The sequence below is a fragment of the Ochotona curzoniae genome, unplaced genomic scaffold (assembly GCF_017591425.1).
Source record: "Ochotona curzoniae isolate NIBS_2020 unplaced genomic scaffold, NIBS_Ocur_1.0 scaffold_3208, whole genome shotgun sequence".
NCBI lineage: Eukaryota > Metazoa > Chordata > Mammalia > Lagomorpha > Ochotonidae > Ochotona > Ochotona curzoniae.
In genome coordinates, this window is record NW_024467106.1 from 47,861,584 (window position 1) to 47,888,830 (window position 27,247).

Sequence of the window (27,247 nt, forward strand, 5' to 3'; positions counted from 1 at the left end):
AAGATTATTCCATTAATATTACCTCTTTTTTTTTAATGATTTATTTGAGAGGCAAACAGAGCTCTCATGCACTGGTTCACTCACTGTATGTGGGCTCCTGGTAGGAACCAAAACCAGGAGGCAGAAACCTGATCTAAGTCTCCCATATTGTTGGCAGGAACCCAATTGCCATTCTCCTAAGGTCTACATTCACAGGAAACTGGAACGAGCTGTCGGAGCCTGGCATTGTATGGAGGTGCTCTGATATGAGACAAAATTGTTAGACCAAATTTATACTGAATTCCCCAACATTTTCTTCTTTGAAAGAAACATTTGACAGTGTGTAAGAGCATCTTCATTGTTCGTTGATGTATTGCTTCATGTAGTTTGTAGTAAATACATTTTCATAAAAGTAAGCAAAGATGCACACTAAATCACATCAATAAGCCAACAGTTATTGGACATTTTCTGTTACATCAGGCCTACTTTTAGTGCTTTGGGGCCTTTAACTCTGACCTCTCTAAATGTCCTATTATTTTTCCTGATTAATAGCAGAGAAAAACAAGGTATAGAATGTTTGAGTAGCTTGCCAAAGCTTACATAGTTGTGGTTTCAGGACTTGAACTCAGACAGCCTGCCTCGGAAGTCTGCATTCTGGTGTCTTTCATATTTAGGAATAACTTATAACTATGAGAATTTCTCATAGTTAAGATATAGAGATATTTTAAAAGCAAAAGCTATTATTTGTTATATGGGCTTGTTCTGATTTTAAATTGTGTATATAGCATTGTTTGTGTGAGTGTAAGCAAGTGAATTTGTGCATATATTATGTGAATGCATAAAGAAATGTGATTGATGACGGCCGTTTTTACTGGGGAGAACAGAACTAGGATCCAAAAGGGAAATCTTTTACATTGTACTCTATATGAGTACACAGCTTTTATCTATAAGGCTTGATTATCTCACTTGAAAATGCATGTGTATGCTACATTTGTGCCTTAAAAATATTCATGAATATCAAAGGGAAAACTATTATGTCTTCTCAACAGTAGGTTTTAAAACAGTTGCCTGCCTAAAACACACATGGCACATCATCTCTGTTGTTAATAGATACATTTATTGTATGGAATTGTAGACTTGTAGTGTTTCTGGGGATTGTAGAAATTATCACTTCACTCCCCTGTGAAGTGTGAATTGGGAATAGCGGAGTCTGGTTTGCTGTACATTTATGTTGAGCCACTTAAGTATGGTTATATCTCCCGATCGTTGAAGGACATTTTGCCTATAATCCGAACTTGCAAGGCTTTCTATTTTTCCTAAATGCCTTTCAAAATAATGTTCTCTTGGAGGCTCTTGTGAATCTAATTAATGTCACACTGTAGAATGATCTGACCTTATTATAACTAGGAGCTTCAGATTGGGTGGACATGAATTACATTTTAAGTGAGATTTGGAAATATAAATTATTTGCTTTTCAGTGTGGCTTGAACACTGAATAATTTTACTTGTGAATAATGCATATTTCATCTAATCATAAGTACAGTAAATAGGACAAGTATAATTGAGTAGAAAGTGAAATTGTGATTTGTAAGTAATGCATTTAAGGGTATTTATGGAAATAAAGACAGAAAATCTTCTAAGTGAAGAAGTTCCATGGTTGCTAATGCTTTTTGAGTAATAAGCAATTGCCTTGAGCTTTATGTTTAATTTAGCAATTGTTAAGAGGTGGTATAATGAGACATATTGGTATCATCTAGCCAAACTTTTTATTCTTTAAACACCAGGATATTATTGAGCATTCTTCCAATCCAGTTCTTGATCTGCATATGTCCTTGGAGGAGCTCTATACACAAAATCTGCTGCAAAGAAAGGATGAAACTCCAGCTTCGGTAGACTTGAGTATGGGGCCTGCTTCAGGCTTCACCCTAAATGAATATACACCTGCAAATGCCGTTGAACAGCACTACAAATGTGAAAACACAATAGCTTGGGCTGAGTCTCACTTACCAAGTGAAGTTATATCCTGCGCAGAACTTACCTCTCCCTTGCTACTTGATTCAACTGAAAAGGTAATATTTTAAAGCTGTAGTTTATATACTGTGGTGATGTGGGAGACATGAAGGGTTCCAGTATTCTGATAGATCTCTTCATTTGAAATAAACAAGTGCTCTTCTGACATGGAAATTTTCACAGGCAACCTATGAACTTGCGTTAGTTATAGATTCTTGCTGAATCAAGCACAACCAATGAGAGCACGTGTGGTGTTGAAATCCTACTCCAAAGTCTAGTTTTCCTTTTCATGTGATTGACTTTTTCTTTCTCTCAGGGCCCTGAGTACTTGCCTAGTGAGAGCTCCCTGGTCTCCAGTGCTGAGTGTGCCATGCTCCAAAATATAACTAAAGAGTCTTTTGTGAAGACTATTATTGCAGCAAAAGGCAATTCTAGCCTGGGTAAGTTCCCTGTTTTTCACATTTGACTGCCCTTGACAAGGTAGGTTTCAAACTGAATGTGGTAGCTTTCCAAACTCTTTGCCATAGATGAGAAAGTAGACATTAGGACATTTCCTGTAGTTTTCAGTGGCTTTTCTTTTCATGGCACCTGCAATTTTTCTTGAAATGGCTAACAGGTTTGTTTACTTTGTGCTAGTTTAAATCACTCATTCTCTTAATTATTTCAAAGTATTCACAAACCTCATTTGCATTCTAGTAAAAGATATAGGAATGGTTTGTGTATGAAGCTGCAAATCAGAAAAGAAATTCTTAGAAAAATGAAAAGTCAGCAATTTGGAATTCTAAATTCTTTGGAAAAGTAAATTATTAGTTTCTGTGAATGTTGCCAATTATGCATAAGTCAGTTTGTGTTTAATTTCTTTCATTCACTGAAATATAAGATGAAAAAGACAGCCAGGTGTGCCACTATCAACATACAAATGTGATTCAAAAGTTTTTTTTTCCCCAAGTGGCAGGGTTTTTGTGTCCTTTTGCATGTAAAATATTCCTTGCTGGATCATAATCACAAACCCCTTCAAGCTGGACAAATAAGACTTCCTGTGGCATTAAAAATCCTAATCACAAAAGCTAAAACTACATTTAGACAATGCAAATTGTGTCTCATCGAACTGAGCTGTCACATGGCACAGCCCTATCCCTGCTGCTTGCTGTTGACAAATAACATAACAAATCAATTGGTCTGAATGACCATCTGCGGACTCTGATAAGTTCCAAATAGTATACCCAGGTCCTTCTGTGAAGTGACCACCAAGACCATTGTATCAGTAGATATTGATCGGATCTAAAGTTCCTTCTTGAAGCACACTTTGGCAGACGAATCCACCAAAGCTTACGTGTGGGAGTGGGATCCAAGCCTCTCTAGCCTGGATTTTTTATTCCATTTGGTTGTGGCTGGGTTTTCCCAACAGAAGCTAAATAAATAGAGAACTGTAGTGGAGAATTCTGCATTGTTATATTTCTCTGACTTACAACAGGATGATATAAACTTAGGCTCCAGAATTGCCCCTAACTCCTTAATTATGGGTTAGCCCATAATATGTACACAAGGACAGGATTATTTCATGTAATAATGTAGTATTTTTCTTTTAAACCATTTTACTCAGAATACTGATCATTTCTGTTATTACTATGAGTTTTAGTAGGTTCCAAATTTAAAGATACAGGGTTTGATCAGTTTAAAAGGAGTCATGTTTGTATTTTCAGTGTCTGATGCTGTGGTAGATATAACTAAAAACAGGCTACTCAACGCACTATGTCTCATCTTTAACTGAAAATGAACACATTTTTTAAAATTTCATTTTATTTATTTAGTTTTTTATTACTTTGCATTATGTGACACAGCTTTTTAAGCACTGGGATGCCGGCTCTACCTTCGAACACATTTTTTTCATGAGCAGTTCATAAGGTAGATATTTTATAAAGACTGAGAAAAACTTTTTAAAATGTGTGCATTTACTCAGTTGTCAGACATTTACTATTTTCTATATGCTAGCACAAACATCATTCTGTAATCACTTTTCTTAAGAAATATGGGTTTAAAAGAGTAAGTTCATTGGCATGTAAAATACTAAAGTTATTCAGATATACATGTTATGCTAGACTCATATCAAAACTGATGAAGGCTTTAAAGAGTAACAGCTAATCGTTACTCTGCTGGTCTAGAGTTAAGAAAGGTTTCAGAGAACGGGGAAACAATGATTTAGTTCTTGGAATAGAATAGATTTTTACCACATATTTTAGAAAATGGAAAAAGTTGGAAGCTACCAAAGTTAAGTCAGAGAGGTATAAAATATTATTGAAAACTGTGATGATGAAGTGTGGTGTGGTGGCTGGCCAAGTGAGGATTGGAGCCAGAGGAATAATAGGTGAGAGACCACTGCTGGGCAGATTTGTAAGCAGGACACAGGCCTTTCCTTGTAACCCCCACTTGCCTTAAGCTTCCATAGGAAGAGTAACATGGTCATAGTTTGTGTGTTAAGATCATTGTAGCATTGATTGGTAAGTTAGATTGGAAGCAAGTTGATGATCTTATGTTAACCAGGGTTTGGACATACCTGATTTTGCCATCTACCATTTGGACTGCCTATTTTTATTTTACTGACAGAATGTTGGATTTTGTGAAATCTTTTCTTCCTCTGTTGAAATGGTCAAAGGGATTTTCTTGTTTGTACTGTTGATATGTCAGGATACATGGATTTTACTTTTCATTGTACTGTGTAAGTGTTGTCACATAAAATGGGCTATTTTTGCCATTGTTTAGTGTGCATTCCTGTGACATGAAGCATGTTCCCATTGTTACATAAGCATCTTCACCAGCTTTGGTGTGGGACAGTGATGCATTTCAAATATGATCTATGAATTTTCCTTTGTTTTCCCTTTTGCAAACTTGCTTTACTTAGCACTTTGTGTCTGATGCTATGAAAGGAACTTCACACGTGTGTTTCTCATTCAGTGGCCTTTTTGTAAGAGCTATTTACTGGAAAGGCAGAGTCTCAAGAGAGATAGAGAGACAGCAAGAAGGAGAGACATTCTATCACCTCGTTTATTTCCTAAATGGCTGCAGCAGCTGAAACTAGGCTGGTCCATAGCCAGGAGCTAGAAGCTTCTTGTTATCTCCCACATGGGTGCAGGGTTGCCATCATCCACTACTTTCCAAGGTACATGATCAGGGAGCTGAATTGGAAGTGGAGTAATCTGGTACTGGAAGTGGCATCCACATGAGCTGCCCATGCTGTAGCTGGTGGCTTAACCTGCTGTGTTGCAATGCTGGCCCCTAAATGAGTATCCTGTTAGCTTTATAACTCCCTTTGTTTACACAATCTTTTAGGTAAGAACCTGTTAGCACTTTAAGGTAACTACAATATTGTGTATAATTTTAAATATAGTTTAAATGGTTTCACTCTTTTGAAGGATTAGAGTGGGGATAAAGTATGAAGGAAATAATAATTTAGGTAGGATAGATTGAGAAGGCTATTTTGAGGATGTGAAATAAGACAAAGAGAATTAGCTGTTCAAGAGCTGCACCAACTAGCCTAGACTCCAAAATGCAGAGCAGCTGAAGGAGGACTTTCCACAAGGGAATGGGACACGTTGTGAAGCCGGTTCACCAGTTCTGTATGGATTATGCCAAAAATGTGTGTTGCACATTAGCACAACAGGGAAATGCTGAAGAGTTACAGCCAGGAGGCACCATTGTGGCACAGCAGGTTGAGCTTACAGTTGCAGGTTGCATCACAGTGTCATACATGTTCTCCAGTACATGTCATGAATGCCACCTGCTTTAATTTGGATCTAGTTCCTGCTAATGTGCCCGGGAAAGCAGCAGAAGATGGTCCAAGTGCTTGGGCTTTTGCACTCACGTGGGAGACCTGGGTGGAGACCCCTCACATTTTGGTCCTTTGGAGAGAGAACCAATGGAATGGAAGATTTCTGTCTCTCTTTCTCTCTATAAATCTACCTTTCAAGTAAATGAAACAATAACAACAAAAAATAAAATTGATGCAATGTGACTTGTCTTTAATGAATGAGTTTGTTGTCTGCTATGAAAAGAATGGTTGCTGTGCTCAGTGTTGACAACTGCTTGATTAGTTAGGAGGCTGTCGCAGAAAAGCAGGCAAGGAAAGGTGTTGGTTTAGGATTCATATGAAAATGGGGAGACCTTAAAGGATTCAAGATCAGCTTTGGAGGTATAAGTGAAAGGATTTGGAAATGGATGAAATATAGAGATAGGAATCAATAATTACTCTAATATTTCTATCATCAACAATGGGGAATTGTGTAGAGGTATCATTGAATAAAAAAAGGGATGATAAGTGAGCATATAGGAGGAGATGAAAAACTGGATGTTCAAATCTAAGGCTGCATTTCCTCTGGCTGTCCAAGGGTATGTCAGGAGGGCAAAATGACCGGGAGCTCGCAGGAGCTCAGAGATGTTCTAGGAAAAGATGAGGATTAACTTTGTATCAGTTCAGCCAAACTTCATTCAGGCACTATAATAGAAACTGGGATTTAATACTTATAAATGAGTTACTTGATATTAGGAATTCTGCACTGTGCTTTTTTTTTTTTTTAATCTTGAACGCCAGGGTGGTCCTTGGAGCATGATCACTGTCTAGTACATTGATTCTCAGTGAATGAGGGTATTGAAACCTGGCAACAGCAGAAAAATTCTTAATTTACAGACCTCACTTTCCATTTGTAAATGTATTTTTTGTCCTTCTACATGTGTGATTACAAAATAGAGTCGATATTGTCAGGCTATTTTCCCTGAGCGATTTCAGCTTACCTTTAAGGAGATAATGCATCAGATGGCCTAACTTACTTTCAACCCACAGTGTGAAACTTTTTCTCCTTTCATGTATACGACATGATTTTTATCCAGATACAATTTTATAATTATTTGAAAGTTTGCTTTTGTTTTTGATTGTTTTTAATAAAATGTTACTCTTTCTAAATATATAGATGCATGATTATGTTTGGATCCAAATGAAAAGGAATCTTAAAATAATGTGCTTAATTGACGTGCATTTGTGTTTTCCTGTAGGGATGACAGTCAGTGCTAATAAGGATGGCTTGGGGATGATAGTTCGGAGCATTATTCATGGTGGTGCCATTAGTCGAGATGGGCGCATTGCAGTTGGGGACTGCATCTTGTCCATTAACGAAGAATCTACCATCAGCTTAACCAACGCCCAGGCGCGAGCCATGCTGAGAAGGCATTCTCTCATTGGGCCTGACATCAAGTAAGTTTTATTTGGACCTCCATGTGGTTTGGAAAATCCAGGAGTTTCAATTATTTCAACAGATTCTTTTCAGTATGTACTATTTAAGGTAGAAAAGTCGCCATACATTTATTTAATGGAAAGCACCTAAGAATTTGGCTACTTTTTTTGGAGATGTAGTCTGTTTTGGAGTGCGTGAGTCTTGAAATGTTGAGAACGATTTTGCTTGTTTTATGTTCGCGTCCAGTACACTGCGTAAGAACTCCAGCTGTGATGGGTATTGAGACACTTCTCACAAAGCGGGAGAGTCCACTCTCAGGATCTTAGAATGTAGAGTGACCTCAATACCCAAGTCAGTGTCCCAGCACCAAGCCAGCTCTGGATGAGTGCTGCATGAAAGAGAACAGTACTGGTGTCTGACCCGCATGCTACCCTTTCTTTAACAACCCTGTTACTCAGGGAATTCACCAAGATGTTGATACAGTCTGATTATAGGTCACATGGGATATTCTCTTCAGAAGTGTTTAAAATTTCTCATAATGCTCTAGGGCACATCATCTATGTAGCTTAGACGTTAAGACATTAAACTTTGCTTGAGCAAATATATAGAAAATACGGTCACACCTCATCAATGTAGCTTTCTCCTCTGTCATTAATCATTAAATATTTACTTTTAATGAATAAAGGATAAATTCTTAAAGTAAGAGCTCAAAGATTGTGTGCATTAGGCCGATATTATTACTATTGTAGAACTATATCAGTCTGATACTTTACTGACTACATTTTTTATTACTAATTCTTTTGCCCAGGTTATATTACTAGAGTTTTGGTAAGCAAAGCCATATATGCAGTCTGCTTTTTTATTGAACCATCACTAAAAATCAGAAAAGTATGTACTATATGCAATTAGTATTGATGTTTTTTGCAAAACAATTTTTATTTTTGAGCCCTGAATAATGGTCTTTCCTATTTTTATGCCTTTTTCACTCCTTATTTTAAAGTTGAGCAGATCCTAGGTCATGTGACTGTTACTTAATTACCTTAAAATAATATAAATACCAGTGAACCTCATGAAAATTTTTGGTTCCTGTATTATTTAAAAAAAGAGAGAGAGAAACCTAAATGCTTTCATTCCTTATCATTTGTAAGCAGTGTTCCTTTCTTTTGCTCCAAAGATACAATAGAGATTCACTTAGGCTACTTACTTCAAGGGATTTAGCAAGATGGGGTTAGCATACAGACAGCTGAGTGATTGGTCATTTGATTGATTTTGGCGTGATGCACACAGGAGGCCCCGTGTAGGAATGCAGGCCCCTGCCTTTGTTTTGGCTGTCCGAACGCCTGAGTTAGTACTTGGTGATAGTGCCGTCGCAGAACTTAAAACTGACCCGAAAAATGAGAAGACAGTTCTGATGATCAGTTTGACACAGTTCATCCTTATAGTAAATTCCAGAAAAATTTCTGAAGTATATTTTTAAATAACAACTTATTTTGTTTCTACAACATAAACGAATTTTAGGTATTCTAGAATAAAGACTTAGAAGCACATTGGTAATCTCCACCCTGTTAAGACCTGTTGTCTTCGCCCAGGATGGAGGTTGTAGGACAGTTAAGTGTTAAAGAGACGAAAAGGTGGGCCCAGTGCGATACCCTAGTGGGTTAAGTCCTTACCTTGCACATGCAGGAAACCCATGTGAGTGCCGGTTCTAATCCTGGAATCTCTGCTTCCCATCCAGTTCCCTGCCTGTGTCCTGGAAAAGCAGTGGAGGGTGGCCCAAAGCCTTGGGACCTTGTACCCACATGGGAGACCCAGGAAGAAGTTCCTGGCTTCAGATCAGCTCAGTTCTGGAAGTTTCAACTACTTGAGGAGTAAATCGGGGAATGAAAGATCTTTTGGTCTCTCCTCCTCTACATATATATGACTTTCTAAAAAAAAAAAATAGATCTTTTAAAAAGAGAGAGAGAGGTGGACCTGGTGCAGGAGCCTAGCAGCTAAAGTCCTTGCCTCGAATGTGCTGGAATCCCGTATGGGCACCGGTTCTAATCCCGGCAGCTCCACTTCCCATCCAGCTCCCTGCTTGTGGCCTGGGAAAACATATAAAACAGTTAAATGTTGAGCTAATTGTTGTCTCCCCCCAGGATCTTCTGTGTGTGTGTGTGTCTGAGTTTTCCCCAACTTGCTGATTCAATTGAATATACACAGTCATTTGAGCAGTATATGTGTTATGAGATGAGGGGCATCTAGAGAGGTAGTGTCAGAAGTAACTGCTTTAAAATTCCAACAGACAAAACGTACTCTAGAATAGCACATTTGTAAAGAAGGAGAAAAGTCTTGCACACTTTCATGTCCGTGGTCTAGCTGTCTCTGTCACATGTGTGTGCACACATGAACTCCATTTCTCACAGAAGCATGCTCACAGAGCAAAGCACATGTATTTGCTTCAGCATTTTCCGAGTACTGTCATGCAGATAGCTACAACTTGACAGCTAGAGTAAATGATAGAGAGAAGTTAGTATCATCCCTACATAATTCTTTTCAGGAAAGAATGTGTTGAGTGATAAAACAGAAGTAGTCAGTCATTTGGATTGACCAGTTGTGCAACATGTTGTCTGAGCTTTTTGAGTGTTCTTGTTCCTGATCTTTGTAACACTTGCCTTTCCTTAAGCGGAAGCTTTAGAATTGCCTCAAAAGAGAAATCTCTCCTTCCTGTTATTCTGAGTAGGACCTGTTGTTCTGAATGCCTCTGGCCAGTTCAGCTCTGAACGCATCACTGTGAGTCGGCTCCCTGCCTGTTTTCCTTAATGTCTTCTTACGAACCTAGCTTAAGCAAGGGTTGCAGTGGAGGCATGCGTTCTAGGGGTCTGAACAAAGACTCTGCTTTTATTGATTGTTTTTTTAGGAAAAGCATGGCTTCTCAAGGCAGTTAATTGCATTCTCTTTCATGCACACACACGCTCTCTTTCCCAGTTTAGATAACTAGAAACTTTGTGTGCATTCATGCAGACCTGGGTGGATAACAAGAGATTCTAAAGTTCAAAAATTGCCAGTTTAAGTTCCATGTTTTTTTTTTTCCTCCCCTTTGGAAAACCAGATGTGAGGCCTCACCAGAATGCATTCTGTTTCACTTCTCACTCCACCTTGCCAGAAGCTAGGCGCTCTTATATTTCTGTAATAATAGCCAGAATCTATTTATTATATACATATATATACATATACATACACACACACACACACATATATATATAGCTTAGCAGCAGCTGCTTGTAACATCTGCCAGATAATTACTGAGCAGAATCAGAATTCACCTGCCTTACCCTAAAATGTGGGATGAATTCCTGATCAAGAAATAAAAGATTGATTGCAGTTACTTTCTTCTTTGCTTGTTAATAATCACTGCGATAGACACTAGTAAAGAGCAGATGCTTTTCTGGGGGAGGTGGCGATGGGAGGGAGGTGGAGAGGGGATAAAACAGAACCAGGAGCACCCACTTTTAACTACATATGTATGCGTCGCACATTCAGCACAAGACATTGACATTTGTTAACACCGTTGTGAAAAGATGCCACGGCGTATGCTTCCCATTCTAGATTTTCTGCAGCACCTGCTGACTATCGAGCCCCCTTTTATGTGTGAGTATCGATGATTCAAAGGCTCATTATGGCTGTGTGTTACAACTTGTCTGTGAAAACCATTTTGTGCTTTTGTGAAGTCCTGATGTGTAGAGACAGAGCCAGATACAGGTTCAGTGTATACTTTGGGTTTTGAAAAATCCTTGACAGAGGAATATAAATTTCAACAGAGCTATGAGATTGTTGGATTTTCACATCATGCCAGTGATTGTGAAATCATGTGAAAATGATATTTTCCAACTACTCGACTTTCAAGCTCCTTTGTAAGGGAGTGATTCCTTCTGTCTGAGCAGGCACAGTCTCTGCATTATTAGGTCCTGTCCATTTTGGCTTTACTGTTGGGGTGTGTGTGTGTGTGTGTGTGTGTGTGTGTGTGTGTGTGTTTCACTATGTGCATAGCCAGAGTTTAGTTCATTTATTTTATTTATTTATTTTGTTACAGCTCTCAACTAAGCTGTTTTAGCATCTTTTTGCAGTTGATGGCACAGCTCTGGTGTTCTTTGTTGGTGATACGAAGGATTTTCATGGTCACGTGACCAGCAATGTTAACACATACATCCTTCAGTGTATGCTGTTGAACTGTGGGATGCCTCTAATGGGGTCTTGCTGTCTATAATGGGTTAACCATTTCTGAAAGCTGCCCATTTGTCTCTTTCTCACTGTTACCTAAAGTATTATTAAAAATCTTTTTAAAATCTCTTAGTCCCTGCAATTGGATAAGGAGAAAACAGAACAGTTTTGAGTTAGTACAGAGGGAAAATCATTTTCAACCTTTTTTGGGAGATAGAGACACCTTTACCTCCCCCAGCTCTTTGAAAAGTTGACCATGTTATACTGATAATTGTGATTTTAGAAGTTTCCCTTCTTTGATTTTTTTAAAAGCTTAATATTTTATCTGCATTAATTTTATTAAATCTTAATTTAGGATTCATTTTTATTTTTCTTTGAATCAAATACAATCACTCTTCCTAAGATTAATTGTTGTGCAATTTTGACTTCTTGGTTTTAGAGAGAGAGCATACGTTTGCAAATCAGTATTATTTTTTGTTAGCACTTTGGAGAGCTTGATTTCATAGGTGAGTAAATTCCATAAGGCCAGATTAGATTACAGCCCTCAGTTCCTGCCTAGTCCTAGCTTTACTGATATGCGCTTTCTTCCTGCCGTTTTTTTTTTTTAGCTTTGAACTTAAAAGGTCAAGAGATTCCCAAAGAGTCCACATGTTCCACTAGTGTGGGGAGCAATAGAACTGGTGTCTCGTGAGGATGCCACCTTGTATTTTTCTTGTGTTTATCAGAATACTAGGCCTCAAAGAGATACCGTTTTCTTCTTCTTCCTTCTTTTTTTAAATTTTGAATTTTATGGTCCAATTCCATGGGATGTGGGATCTCCCCATCCTCTCCCCAAATTCCCACCCCCATATTATTACAATACTGTAGTCCTTCATAAGCAGTCATAAGTGCATCACTCTGTCATTTCACTGTGCCCTGACATTGCTGGTACAGACAATGTCAGACAGCTCAGCTTCCCAATGTTTAGATATGGATGTGAGGGTGATCTGGCTGCGACATCTCTCACCCCATTGGTCGCCAAGGTTGATTCGGCTGATCTGGCTGGCTAGGCGGCTGTCCCCTTCCTCCCTCACCACTCCATGTGCGTCCCTCCCAAAGCTGTGCGCTCAATCAAAGAGGACGACCATCCCCACTAAAGGAGGACTGACCTTTGGTCAAGGGTATACAAGTAGCTGCGCTCCCCTGCTAGAACCTCCAAACAAGCTCTCAAGGTCCAATGTTTAGATATGTCCAACAGTTTCATTAGGAGCCTATCTTTGAAATAGAGAGACACACTGCATTGTATCTTCACCTCTGAATACAATAGGCTCTATTATACCATCACTGTACATTCTCTTAAATAAGAAGCTACAAAACAAAGTCAGCAAAAGGTATCAAGTTAAAACAAAAATTTACGGCACCATGGAGTCAAAAAATGTATCACTGAATAACCGATGCTTGGGTGAAGAAATGAAAAAGAAAACACGAAAGCCTCTTGGGTGAAATGATGCCATTGTGCAACCCAGTGATGAATTCGACAAGAGAAAAGAAACTATTTGGAAGAAATGAGAATAAAAACAAAAACATAAAAACACATGGGATGCAGCAAAAACAGCATGGAAAGGGTTATTGATTTTACAGTTTGTATGAAGGTTACCTATGTCAGAGTGAACATACAGTATTTGTCCTTTCTGTATGGACTTATTTCACTGAGCATACTGCTCTCTAGTTGGGACCATCTAGTTGCAAATGGTAGAATTCCCTCCTTTTTAATGGCTGAATACTATTCCATGGAGTACATGTACCACAATTTCTTTAACCACTCCTGGCTCCCAATTTCAGATGAGCTGTGCTCTGGCCATTGTGACCATTTGTGGAGTGAACTCGCTCATGGAGGATCTCCCTTTCTTTTCTCTCTCTTTATACCTGACTTCCAAGTAAAAACAAATGAATCTTTAAAAAATAAGTACATCTACTATGTAAATAGCTTTGAAACACATAAATAAAGTTTTCAAGTGTCAGTTTCTAAGCATTACAGCTATAGTCATCATCTAGCACGGTGGCTTCCAAACAGGCATTTAGCCACTGCTTGTTGAAATAGTAAATGGCCATTCAGCATACTATTGTTCGAAAACAAAGTGAACTTAAAAGAAATTATTGCATGTTGGAAGAACCTCTCTATAAGCCTACATGACTTCACTTGATACTCGTCTTGAGAGCTAGCATAGCTGTTGATAATGCTTGCTAATATCTATAATTAGGTGTCATAGAAATAATATGGGATAATTCATGTCTATTATTAATACAGTACAGTTAATTCGTTTCTGCTAAAGAACTCCAAATTTTCTGTACAAATTAATGTTTTTACTGACAATTATTATTCTAAGGATGTATGAATTATCCAAGTTTCGAGAAGTCATTAATGTGAAAGAAACTTAGCAAGCAAGAAAGAAAAGGAGGTGGGAGGGAAGTATCATTATATGTGCTTTCTGTGGAGTCACAGCACTGAATCTGTTGTCTTTGCATTAACATGTTAACATGAGACGTACGTTTTAATAATGAAGCATGCATTTGTTGTGATCCTGAAAATTTAATGCATGAATAAATTCATCAAAAAGAAAAAAAAATTAAATTGCTTTCTCTCCATCCCCAATCCAATTATTGGTAAACAAAAACTTCAGTACCAGCATTGAAAGGTTTAATTTTGGCATTGGCAACACAGTGAGACGCACACATCAGACTGCAATGTTAGTATTCCATATAGGTGCCTATTGGAGTCCTAGTGGCTCTGGTTCTGAGCTAACACCCTGCTGATGGCCTCAGCCTAGGAGGACCCACATCCTTTGGATCCTGTATCCACAGGAGAGATATTTTGTTTAGGATGTGTTTATTGATTGATTTGGAAGGTATAGTTAGAAGTAAGGAGAGACATAGAGATAGAGATCTTCTGTCACTGTTTACCACTCAGAAGTTGCATTGGTGGGATGGGGCCAGGCCAGTACCTGGACACAAACATTCCTTCTAACTCTTCTGCATGGCTGTGAAGGACCTGAGCACTCAGCCCATCTGATTTCCCAGGCATAGTAGCCAGAAGATGGGATGGAAGTGGTCCCACTGGAACTTGAATGGGCCCCTAGGGGTGCTTATTAAATAAGTTGTATGAAAAAGTAGAAAGAAATGATGGTGACATTTTTCCTAAATTTTAGAAGCTTTTCCTAACAAACTATTATTTTCCCTTTGCTTTCGTGAATTATTTTGCTCCAGAATTACTTACGTGCCTGCAGAACATTTGGAAGAATTCAGAATGACCTTGGGACAACAGACTGGAGGAATAATGGCACTGGATGTTTTCCCTTCCTATGCTGGCAGGTCAGTGAACCTTAAACCCCCTCTGATGAATGGCTATATAACAGGTTACTTGGAAGAATTTTAAATTCAGAATCAGGAAGGACTGGAACAAATACAAGGTGTGGATTCATTTTGCTGTTCTAAGAGTAAATATTTGCTGCCTCTTTCCTCAAGTTACTTTAACAGTAATCACAGGGCATTGACAATTTTTGCAATGAGTGATTGTTTGAATGAAGAAATGAAGTGTCTTTAATTTTATTGCCAAATATGACACTTTTGTTTATTAAATTTCGTTAATTCACCCCAGATGTGAATATTATTTCATGGATTCATTAGATAGTACGATTTCTATAGTTTTCCATAGTGTTTTTCCTTTCATGAAAATGTAAAATATGTTCATCAAATTCTATTTGTTCCTTTAGTATATATATGATATACATTATACTAAATGTATATTTAGTATACTATTATACATATATATAATACACTAAATGCATATTATATATATACTGAATACTATACTGAAATACTTATATATAATACTATATATAATATATACATACAAATTACACTAAAGGAACTAATAGAGCCAAAAATGACCAAAATATATTTAATAGTTATTTTGTGCTTTTTGGAGAATATTGAGCTGAACTTCTTGGTATATGCCATAATGGACAACAGAGTGAATTTGTAAAGACCGTCAATATCCAACATGGTAATAACCTCTAAATAATAAAGGAAAAAGGTTTTTTCCTAAGCTTGAGAAATCACAACAGCTAGGTTTTATTGCTGTTGTTGTATGAGCTTAGAGCAGGGAGAAAATAACATGAATAGGTTTTTCTATTAAAATTGTGCCATTTTGCCGTCTTGGTTTTGATCCTGTCTCACCCAGCAGAGCTGGTAATTCAATACCGGATTTCACAAATGTTCCTGTGATTTCTAAATGTTTATCTAAAGTGTTCTAAGTGCTTATCTAAGTTTTTATGTGCTGTTCCTTAGAGGATGTGAGAACCTCACTGAACAACATGGTGTCAGTCACTGTGATATTGTATCATCTTCTCCTCTGCAGATTACTCATGAACACACTACACTGAAAATGTTAGGGAAGAGAAGACTATGTTATGTGTTTAATAAAGGAAATAAAAAACATTATCCTTAGGGAGCTCATACATTTTATGTGAAGAAGAGTAGCCTCTCAATCTGGCAGCAAGCTAGCACAGTCCAGTTTAGAATTTCCAAATAAAGGTTAATGGCACGAATTGATTCTAGTTTACCAGTGCCTCAAGATAGAATATAGATGTTAGTCATTCACAATTTCCCTCTGAAATTATTTAATTAAGGAATACAACTGGTTGACATCTAATTAATATCTAAGAACTAAGTCCTGTCTCTTTAAAATACTCAAAAGTCGTTAGAAGAAGTTGATTTCAGCATTATGAATCCCACGACAGAAAAGAGAATAAAATAGATTGTCCAATACACTGACTAGCTGTGACCGGAGTTCCACTTGCAATTAATATCAAGTTACCTAAAATAAAATTGTTTCCATTTTATAAAGGAAGAATCTTCAACAGAGAATTGTTAAGTAATTTATCAATCCCACAGTTCATAAATTACATGACATGCCAAAATGAAGGCACAAAGATGTCACGTTCTTATCTGTTGGACACAAAGAATTGTACAGCTCATTGAGAGCTATATAACATAAAAATAGGGTGTTTGTAGCTTGGAAGAGCTCAGAGGCTATGGTAAAATGGTTTCAATTCTAATCTTACCTCTGCTACATTTGTGTTAGTTATTTTACCTCGTACCTATAAGCAGAAAGAAAGAGATTTGTGATTGTAGCCAATGGTAATTTCATCAGTTGTCAGCAAGGTATGTATCCCAGGTGCAAAAAAAAAAAAAAAAAAGACTGAATTCTTTCTTGAAGAATGAGATTGAGAGGAAGAGAGAGTGTGTACTGCTCTTTGGGGCACATAGTACCTGGGTCTCTGGATGTACACTGGAGGATGGATAAAGAATCATCATCACACTTAGAGGATGATCTGGATGGGGAGAGGATTCCAGACAGTAGCTTCATTGGAGAGAACTGGGTTTGTGTGTCTGTGTTCTTACGCTTAAGATGGAACCAGGATTCAGGAAGGCCAAAGGTGCTTTCGAGTAGCTCCCGTAGTGAGTTTTAGGACTAAGAATCCACACTCTCATTCCAAGGCTGAATATTTTAGAGATCCGTTTTTAAGTTCTCATTCCTGTCTTCCATTTCCCCATAGTGTTACCTTCTGCTTTATTTCTGGAGGGTAAGACTGGTTTTTGACCTGTGCCCTCTGGAAGAAGGCTTCACATAGACTGTCTCTTGCTCAGTCAGCCCTAAGACTTTGTGTTAGATTCCTCTTCTTGGAATTGTTCCGGTTTGTGCTGCTCTGTATGCAACTTGAATTCTAGATCTCCAGCATGCTTCAGAGTCTTAGTCTTCAGTCTTCACAAGAGGGAAATTCAAATACAAAAACTGAGTAGAAGGAAGTTTAAGTGCAAAGCCAGGTAGATATAATTCCAGCAGTTTAAACATAAATCCATCATACATGTCAAAGGGAAAGCCATCCAGTGAGAGCCTGGGAATTTGCTTTCCAGGAATATGAAGCACATGCTATCATAGATGGGCTATTAGATTGTGTAATCCATATCTGATTTTCAATCCTAAAGATGATATAACTTGAAGGACTTCTATTCTTTTGCTATACTTTGAACATATAATTTCTTTGTATTTTTCAGTTTTTATGTAAACCACCTGAAAAAAATTACTGTTTCAAAATGTTTATAGCTTTAGCTTTTAAAAAGAAACACTTGAACAAAAACATCAAGGTGTGCCATAAACCACTCAACTTTCTCTTTTGCCATTACAATGCCATTTATTAATGCAAAGTATATGTTGGAATAAATAATATTTGCTGACAGTATCATACAAATAGTGGGCAGTCAGCAGACTGGACAAATTTTCTTACCTTCTTGGCATTTTGTAAAATCTGAATTGCTGCAGAATTGCCAAAGTGAACTTGAATACAGGTTCACTGTGAACTGTTTCCCATAAGGGCTGTTCTGTGTATGGACCCCTGCTGCAGGACTCAAGCTGGTCCGTAACATTGCCCCTCTTACTGAAGGAAATTCATCCTTGAAAATTCATTTCAGGGCACGGAGCAGAGCTGTGGATGCTTTTTGTGCGGATGATAAGATTTATGAAATATTTTCTGAGTAGTTCTTCAAAGTTTGCTATTTGTTCCTTCGTTCCATCCCTTTTTCTTTATTTTCCCGTGTTTCTCCAGGAAACAAAAATAGACTACACAGTCTCCTTTATGCTTTGCCATCTCTCCAGACTAAGTGATGATAGACTGCTTTTAAAGTAAAGTTTGAAACATATTTGATAATCGTTTCCACACAGAAATGCTACACACTTGATTGTTCAGGTGTATTAAAAATATCAAACAATACAAATGTGTGTACATAAAAGACAGTCTTACTTGGTTTTACTAGAATTCCAGGTTACTCAGTTACTCATTGTGTAACTCTTTAATCAGAGATATTCCAGAACTTCCAGAGCGAGAAGAAGGAGAAGGAGAAGAAAGTGAACTTCAGAATGCAGCATACAGTAATTGGAATCAGCCCAGGAGGTAAGCACTCTGTTTCCCAGTTCACTTGTAAGGAGTATAGATAAGTAACTCTGCTGTCTCAGCTAGCATATGGCACCGTTACTTTCTCTGTCACCTTCCTTCTTTGTCAAATAGGGCTGAGAAGATCAGCCCCCTTGTCCAAGTTGTATGAGAACTAAACAAACACTTTTGTAACACTGGGAGAATGATACTGGGCACATAGCTTTAAATGACTGTTCACTGCTGTTGAGGTGATGCTGTATTGCTCAAGAAACAGTAAGAAGCACATTGTAACTTACATCAACCACAGAGAACTCTGTGAGACATTTTCCTTCATGGTCTCTAACTAGATACATTTTAAGAGAAAAGGGGAAAAGCTCTAACTTGGCATTTTGGATCAGTCAGTATGTACATACAGTGCACTTAGGTGACTAACTTTTTCACTCTGTCGGTTTTTCTTAAAAGCAGCTTTAAGAAATAGGGGAGGATGTTGGTTCTTTTTCCTGGAATTCACGAGTGAGAGAAATTGATGAATAGGATGTTCACAAATACTCTGTAAGACCAAGGAATATGGTGAGATCCTTTCAACTAAATGGATAGACTTTCCATGATTAAATATTTCCAGTTCAGAAAATCATACTGGGACTAGCATTAGAGCTCTATAAAGAAGGTTGGCCACTGCCTACGGTACCAGAATCCCGTATTAGTAGATACTGTTTTGAGTTCTAGCTGCTCCACTTCTGGTACAGATCCCTGCTTGTGTGCCTTGGAAAACAACAGTGATAGCCCAACACTTAGGTCCCTGCTACCCCTGTGGGAGACTTGAATGGGTGGAGTTCCTGGCTCCTGGTTTCAGCCGGTCCAGACCCAACTGTTGTGGCCATTTGAGGAACGAAACAATGGATGGGAGAAATCTTTGTGTTTTTGCCTCTGTCTCCCTGCCTTTCAAATGAATACAAAAATAATTATTTGGAAAAAAAAAAACACAGCATAGCATATGAGAGTACTTCAGAATGTCTGTGGAAAAGCCAGGATAAATGATAAATTTTATTATTACAAAGATATTTTGAATTCCATGAATTCTAAGGTCCTCAGAGTATTCATGGAAAAAAAGTATATTATATTAAAGATTCTATGCGTGGATTTTTACTTTCCTAAGAAATTCTTTTAATTGTTTTTGATGTAGTTTTTGAAGTACCTTCAGTGCATTCAAGCCAAGTAGGTAGCAAGTGCTGAGGTCTCAAGGCAGAGAGAGCATGCCAGATGCATTGAAGTAGCAGTGAGGAAGTGATGAAATAACAAGAAGAAAGAGAGAGAAGTATAGATCTGTGGGGTATCGTTTAAGGGATATTAGTGGAACCAAATCAAGTAGGATTTTGTTAGCCACTGTTCTTAGGGCCCTGGCTATTACTGAACAGGTCTACTGCTGCAAGAAAGAATTACAGAGGAAAGCTTCCTACGTAGTTTGCAGGCTGATCTTTATCTTGATCTGACTGCTAAGCTTAGAAGCTACCATCTGTTCAGTGATAGCTGGATTTCTTTATTACTCAACGTCCGTAATATAGTTCAGACAAAAAGATGCTTTTACATTGGTCTGTGCGCCAACCAGAGTGTGAATCCAGTATCTACTTGTAACAAATAATGCATTATTATCTATTAGACCCCATGGAACACATAATTCGGAGAGTGTTTAAAACTATTTTTACTACCAGTAAATTCTAATATTATGTGAGCTCTATTCCATTGCATTTTGAAAAATACTCATATTTACTCGAGAAACAGAGTTAGAGAAGAAAAGAAAGATAAAGAGAGAGAGAAAGAGAATGAGAACAAGCCCTGCCATCCACTGGTTCACTGTCTAAATGCCTGGAGTCCCAGCTGAGAGCCAAGAATTATTAACCCAGTTCTATGCAAGTGGGTGGCAGGGACCCATCTTCTCAAGCTGTGGCGTTCTGTCCAGCTGCATATTTAGTAGAAGGTGGCTAGTCAGGAGTGGAATGGGATTAGAACTCAGGTATTTCAATAAGGAATATGGGGATCCCAAATTGGAACTTAACCACTAGAACAAACAACTGCCCCCCTAATGTTTTTTTTAATATTTTAGCATTCATGCGGGTAATTTTAGTTACATTAGGTACATTCACATTGCTGTGAAATGGTCACCACAGCTTTTTGTAGAGCCATGCTCATCCTGTAAAACTGAACAATGCTCCTTCCTCCAAATCAACAATAACCAGCATTCCACTTTCTAAAACCATGAATTTGACTACTCTGGGTACTTTGTAAAAGTGGAGGTTGTAGCAACTGTTTATTTTGCTTAAAACAATGTCTTCAAGGTTGTAATTATTGCCTACATAATTTAGTTATTAGGAATTAGAAATAATTTAAAGTTTATGCAGGATGTACAGGTTTTATGTAAAAGCTACATAAGTTTTTATGTAAAAAAAAACCCTCGAAATCACAGATTTTGGTGTGTTCCATATTCAACCACTGGTAGATACCATGGAATGACTATTATATGCCATATATATCTTTTTGTCTATCCATTTGTTTATTGATGGACATTGGATTAATTTTCTTTTGGCTATTGTGAATCCTGCTTCTGTAAAAACCTGTGTAAAATCATCTTTTGTTGACCCTACTTTGATTTCTCTTGGGAATCTACCCAGAAGTAGAATTACTGATTCATATGATTATATTTTTACCTTTTTGAGGAACTGATGTATTGCTTTCCATTTCAGCTGCTCTATTTTACATTCTCATCACAGTGAAGAAGGCTTACAATTTTTCTGTATTCATGTCAACACTTGTTTTCTTTTGATTTTTTTATTATATGCTACTTGGTATCTGCCTTCCCTATGTTGCTTCTGTTTCCATTTTCCTAATGTTTAGTGATGTTAAGCATCTTTTCATGTGCTGATGGTTCATTCATATATCTTCTTTACAGAAATCTCTTTTCAAGTTATTGTCCCATTTTTTTAATATCCCCTTATTTTTTCATTGTTGAGTTTCAGGATTTTTGTATATTTCTGGAATTTTAATTCTTTGTGAGATATGTGATATTTTCCCTTGTGTGGGTTAATTTTTTTTTTCCATTAATAGTGTCCATTGAGGAACAGAAGTTGTTCATTTTGATGAAGTGCAATTTGTCTTGTTCCCTGTGCAGTTAAGTGTCGTAAACAAGAAATCATTGACTGAGAGTATGTAGCCTTCCCTCCATGATTCCTTATGAAAGTTGTATTTATCTATACAGGGTTGAACTTTGGAGAGAACCAAGCAAATCCTTGGGCATCAGCATTGTTGGTGGACGAGGGATGGGGAGTCGTCTCAGCAACGGAGAAGTAATGAGGGGCATTTTCATCAAACATGTTCTTGAAGATAGTCCAGCTGGCAAAAACGGAACCTTGAGACCTGGAGATAGAATTGTAGAGGTACCCTCCAGTGAGCTTTCTATGCCAAAACTGTTGACCTGGTCCCTCTTCTTTACCAAAAGATTTGTCTTTGCAATTATTACTGAATCCGATTGCATGGAAAAATATGTTTGTGGTTAAAGTATTTCTTTCATTGCATCCCTAATTTTTTCTTAGGATAACAGATTGTATATCTTGATATAGAGAATACAGCCAACCATCCTCAAAAACATCGGATACTAATTAATTATGTTTGAAAGAAAGCAAATTTCTCGGGAATAATTAAAATAGCTAAAATTACATGCATACAAAATGTACATATCATCAAGTTCTCCAGTGAGATTTTATTTTGGGAAATATTTCATCATTATCATTTCACTGTAGATAAAATTTGTGGATAGTATTTTTTCCAAATGAGTCTTTTCTGATCAGATATTTAATGATAAGACCTTGATAATTTTACATGTAAATGCTTTTTCTCATCCAAGCTCGGTATTCCTCCCTCTTCTTAGCACAGTGCCCATTCAAGATCAAAAGCTCTGCATGGTCTTTGTGTGCAGAGAAATATTTAAATTGTGTGTAATTCCATAATTCAGGCAAAATTTAACATTGTCAGTGAACTCTTCTCTCACTCACTCAACAGACATTCCGAAAGGTCTGCTGCTACATTCCAGGTACCCTAAGAGACTGTTCAAATTGAACTAAACAGGGTTTCATGACTGCCCGCCAAGTGGGACCAACGTAACAAGAAATAATGTTCTTTAGCTTAGTGTGATTCATTATGTGATAAGGATAAGTATAATTTTATTTTAAAAGGTATAAAAAGTGACTCCTGACCCAGGTTTTCTAAGATTTCAAAATTTGCAGGGAATATGAAAAGAGACATCTTCCAAATGGTTTTCTTTTTATTTGAAAGGCAGATTTTACAGAGAGGAGAGAATAAATGTCTTCCTATGCTGGTTAACTCCCCAAATGGCCACAAGGTCTGGAGCAGAGCTGATTCGAGCTTGGGAGCCAAGAGCTTCTTCCAGGTCTCCCACGTCAGTTCACAGGCCCACATACTTGGGCCATCTTCCTCTGTTTTCCCAGGCCATAAGCAGAAAGTAAGATTGGAAGTAGAGCAGCCAGGACATGAACCAGGACTCATATGGGATGCAGGCAGCACAGCATGGAAGATTATCATGATGTACCACCACATCAACCCCAAAATAACTTCAGATAACGAGAATATTATAGTTATAATGATTATTTTCTAAACCCATGTAACTTAATGCATTCAAATATCTTCATTGTTTAGAAGAAAGCTATAACCTATCAAACAGGATTTTGTTTATTCATTGATTTATTATTTTAGAGCAGAAAAAGGAAGAATATTATATTTTTTCTTTCTTTAAGGATTTATTTATTTTTATTGGAAATGCAGATATAGAGAGGAGATACTGAGAGAAAGATCCTCAATCTGCTGGTTCACTCCTCTAGTGAGCTGAGCAAATCTGAAACCAGAAGCCTCCTCTGGGTCTCCCACATGGCTGCAGGGTCCTAAGGCTTGGCCATCCTCCACTACCTTCCTGGACCACAAGAAAGCTGAATGGGAAGTGAACCAGTTGTGACATGAACCAGTGCCTATATGGAATCCTGGGCACACAAGCAAGGATTTAGCCACTAGGCTATCTCATGCCTGGAATCAAAGATTTTTAAAGAATACTTTCATTTTAGAATCCTAAAATTCTCAATTTTAGATTATCAAAATAAGTTTATTTATGCATACAGATATCCAAATAGAAATTAAAAATGTATAATTATTTCAAATAAGGATGAGTACTTAAAAAGTTTATATATACCTCCCAAACCAAAAAGAAAATATTTTTTAGGGTGTGTTGAAAAATATTCCATTAAGCTAAGTAGTAATTTGTAGACTGTCCAATAAGCAAGAGTTTAACCAGTAAAGAAATCCTTAGACATGGGTCATCTGGGGTATTCTAAAACACATCTGCTAAGTGTTTCTGTAAAATGGAGAAACGTGCTGATTTCATTAGCAGAGATCTGGAAAGTATTCTTTTCTGAACACAGAATTCTTTGGACTTGGACAAAGATATTTAGGATCCTGATAAATAATTCCACTAATGGAATATGTAATAGACATATAGTGGACATGTATACTAAATTTTCTTCTAAACATTTAATGTTGTTTTTAGTATGTGCTGAAAAAAATATGTCACCTGAGAATCAATATAAGGGAGAGCTCTAAGTATATGATATGCATATCTATATGTAAAATTCTTTTAGAAGTGAAAATGCTGTATGCAAAAAAGATCTAAAAATTAGTTTTCTTTTTCATTGTTATGTATGTTTTGAGAGTTTTATTAAATTGTGTGTATCACAAATTATAAAATAATAACATAATGTAATTTCTTTACAGGGTTAGCATTTGGCCTATTAGACTATTTTCCTTCTTTTTTATAGTTCATATAATATATAGATATATGCATACATCATATAATGACAAATGATGGTCAATACAAAGTTCTAGAATAACTTTCAATTTTCAACTATTTATGTAAGAATCACTAACAAATAAGCACAATTTCTTTGCTTCCAGCTCTTTTCATGTCTATTGCAAATATTCTTTTTGCAAAACTAACTTTATTATGTTCTTACTTCTCTGAATATCAGAATTTTATTTTTAACTTCAAGCTTTCAAGCTTCTCTGTACAGGGAGTAATATAGACAGCGTCACCCCACCTATGCTTTTAAATCATTCAATAGAAAAAAAAATTAGGACAGTGACCTTCATGATAAAGACAATACTGCTAGATAATTCCTATGTATTTCTCTAATGTTGATTTCTCCAATTAAAAGAAAAAGTAAGCCATGTAAGGAAGGCCTACCCAGGCTTTATTCCAATTGATTCATCCTACATTTTATTATTGGAGACAGATATCAATGTCCAAAAATAAGGGACCACAAATCTTCTGGACAACTGAGAAATTCTGCAGCCTTACAGTACACCAGTTACTTTTTATAATGAAATGATTTTTCAAGGGCCTAATCAAGCATCCTCAAATCTCCAGATCCACAAATTGTTCTGTTGTTCTATAGCTTCTTGAAATGTTAAGCTAAGGCCTTCCATTGCAGGTGGATGGAATGGACCTCAGAGATGCAAGCCATGAACAAGCTGTGGAAGCCATTCGGAAAGCAGGCAACCCTGTAGTGTTTATGGTACAGAGCATTATAAACAAACAAAGGGTAAGCAAATACAAAGGGCAAGGTAGGCATTTCCACACAGTGCTCAACTTGGAATCTAATGCGTAAAGGACCAAGTTGTCTGTATGAACCAAGATAATCATCTTTCAAGTCTCAAACTTGTTAGAAGTTTGTTTTGCTTTTTTTTTTAATTGAATTATTCTGGAAATTCCTTTTAACATGCTTAATAAAGAGTTGAAATCTGTAGAGAACACAGAAACAGGATTCACATTGGTGGCCATAACTATCTAGATGATTAATGACTTGTATTGGTTACACTCAGAAAATACACATGTTATTAAAAATCATATGATATGGTCATTCAGGTTAGTAATCCAGGAGCTTTAGTGAAGTACTTTAAAAACCAGCGACTTGATAGTTATTTAAATTAGTCTGTTGATAGAATCTCCACCTTAATGCAGTCCATGACCTTTAGTATAAGTGTGTAGCCCATTGCACATTAAATTGCCATTGGGTGTATTTTATCTTTTTACAAATCATTTCCTAACTGCTGTTTTCCAGCCCTTGTTACTGTATAGTCCTTCATCATTTTGTAGTTGTGGTGGACAAAACCCACTCTCCTGTTTTACTGTATGTCATATTGGGCAAAATAGCTTTAAAATATGTTAGTAATTATAAGCATTTTTTAAAAAAGTATTTATTGTTGCAAGACAGAATTACAGAGAAAGAAGAAGAGACAGAAAGAAAGTTCTCTCCAATTGTCCATTCCCCAAAGGCTCAAAGGCTAGATCTGGGTCTCCCATGTGGGTGCAGGTGCCTAGCCAGCCTTTGCTGCTTTCCTAGGCCGTGAGGAGAAAGCTGTTTTGGAATATGGAATGTCACTGCCATAGTAGGATGTACCCTAAGGATGCTGAAGCTGAAAAATCATGCCCAGAACTTAAAGCAATTATTTGTATTATTTTTTTACACTTTTCTGGCAAGAAAGAAAAACAAATCTCACTTGCATTAGTTATCAAATATAACTGCATCACCAACTCATCAAACCAACTCATTTGCTCACAAGATTGCGTTCTATTTTCGGGGTTTTCTAGGTATCCTAAAGCTCTTGGCAACTCCACCTACAGATTGAGCAATCTCCACCAGTATACTGAATCTCTCAAGTTACCTGGTGCTGGTATTCAAGTTGGATATTTTTAAAAGAAAGCATATCAACGTGTGTAAATGATGTTAATCCAATATTGTATTTTATTTATCTTGCCAAGTAGAGTATTCAAGATATTAATTCTCAAATGAAGGAATAAAAGAAACATGCAACTCTTAGACAAGATGGAAATAGTATTCTTTGCCAGGGAATACAGAATTGACATTGTTAGTTCTTTCTGTCATTGTCAAGACAGGTGTACTTGTGATCTGGGTTTACCACAAAACATGAATTTAACAGTGATGCCTATTATCTCCACATCTTCAGCTTTTAATCACTTAGTTGCATATTGTTAGAGAATAGTTACCTATTCAGATAGAATATTTGCCAAATGGTAGAGCTGCTTCGTGGTGCTGCATTCTTTACAAATATCCTCAAGTTTGTTTAAATGACTACAAATCATTTTAAATTTGTTTCCATTTGTTGTGCTAAACATAGTCGCAGCATTGATAATGGCAAACGGCTGTTTAAGCTAAGTCAAAGTTATTTGAGTGCGTGGGAGGGTACATTTTATTCCTTTTGTTGTTTTACATTTTGATTTCTTCTTACATCACTTGGACATTTCCAGAAACTGTTGAATAATGATTCTCAATATTATTTAATAATTAAGGTACAGATAGTTCATTCTGTGCTGGTCACATTTTCTAGGGAGCTGGAGAGATTGTTTCACTCCCTTGAAAAACACTCCTGTCCTACTGTCGGAAGTGTACTGATGTCTCTTTCATGGCCATTATTCCAGGTTGCATCTTACTTATAATGGAATGTTTAATCAAGTTAGACTCACTTTCTCATTCACAATGACATATACTTTGTTTCCATGATATTTTTCCCCTTAAAAATAATCATGGCTCCAGTAATTTAGAGAAAAAACAATCATACATAATTCGGAGTCTTTTAGTAGTAGATAATTTATTTCAACTTGTAGTATAAACTGAAAAGGTAGTCAGCCTCTTGGACTGTCCAAGAATCATCTCCTTTTTTTAAGATTTATTTTTAATTTTTATTGGAAAGTCAGATATACAGATAAGAGGAGAGACAGAGAGGAAGATCTTC

At 37.0% G+C, this 27,247-nt stretch overlaps 1 protein-coding gene across 10 annotated transcripts in view; it reads left to right on the plus strand.

The window, feature by feature from the left end:
• Positions 1–27,247, plus strand: part of MPDZ (multiple PDZ domain crumbs cell polarity complex component) — a 128,249-nt gene that overhangs the window by 63,469 nt on the left and 37,533 nt on the right. For 4 of the 10 annotated variants that reach the window (XM_040962803.1, XM_040962806.1, XM_040962807.1 and 1 more), the window contains exons 19-25: positions 1,764–2,048; positions 2,306–2,429; positions 7,033–7,231; positions 14,655–14,759; positions 18,308–18,400; positions 21,633–21,810; positions 24,925–25,035. In XM_040962803.1, coding sequence (XP_040818737.1) covers positions 1,764–2,048; positions 2,306–2,429; positions 7,033–7,231; positions 14,655–14,759; positions 18,308–18,400; positions 21,633–21,810; positions 24,925–25,035 — 1,095 coding nt within the window. Of the gene's footprint in view, positions 1–1,763; positions 2,049–2,305; positions 2,430–7,032; positions 7,232–10,799; positions 10,842–14,654; positions 14,760–18,307; positions 18,401–21,632; positions 21,811–24,924; positions 25,036–27,247 lie in introns of all 10 variants that reach the window. The other 6 variants (XM_040962805.1, XM_040962808.1, XM_040962810.1 and 3 more) reach the window with 4 other exon arrangements.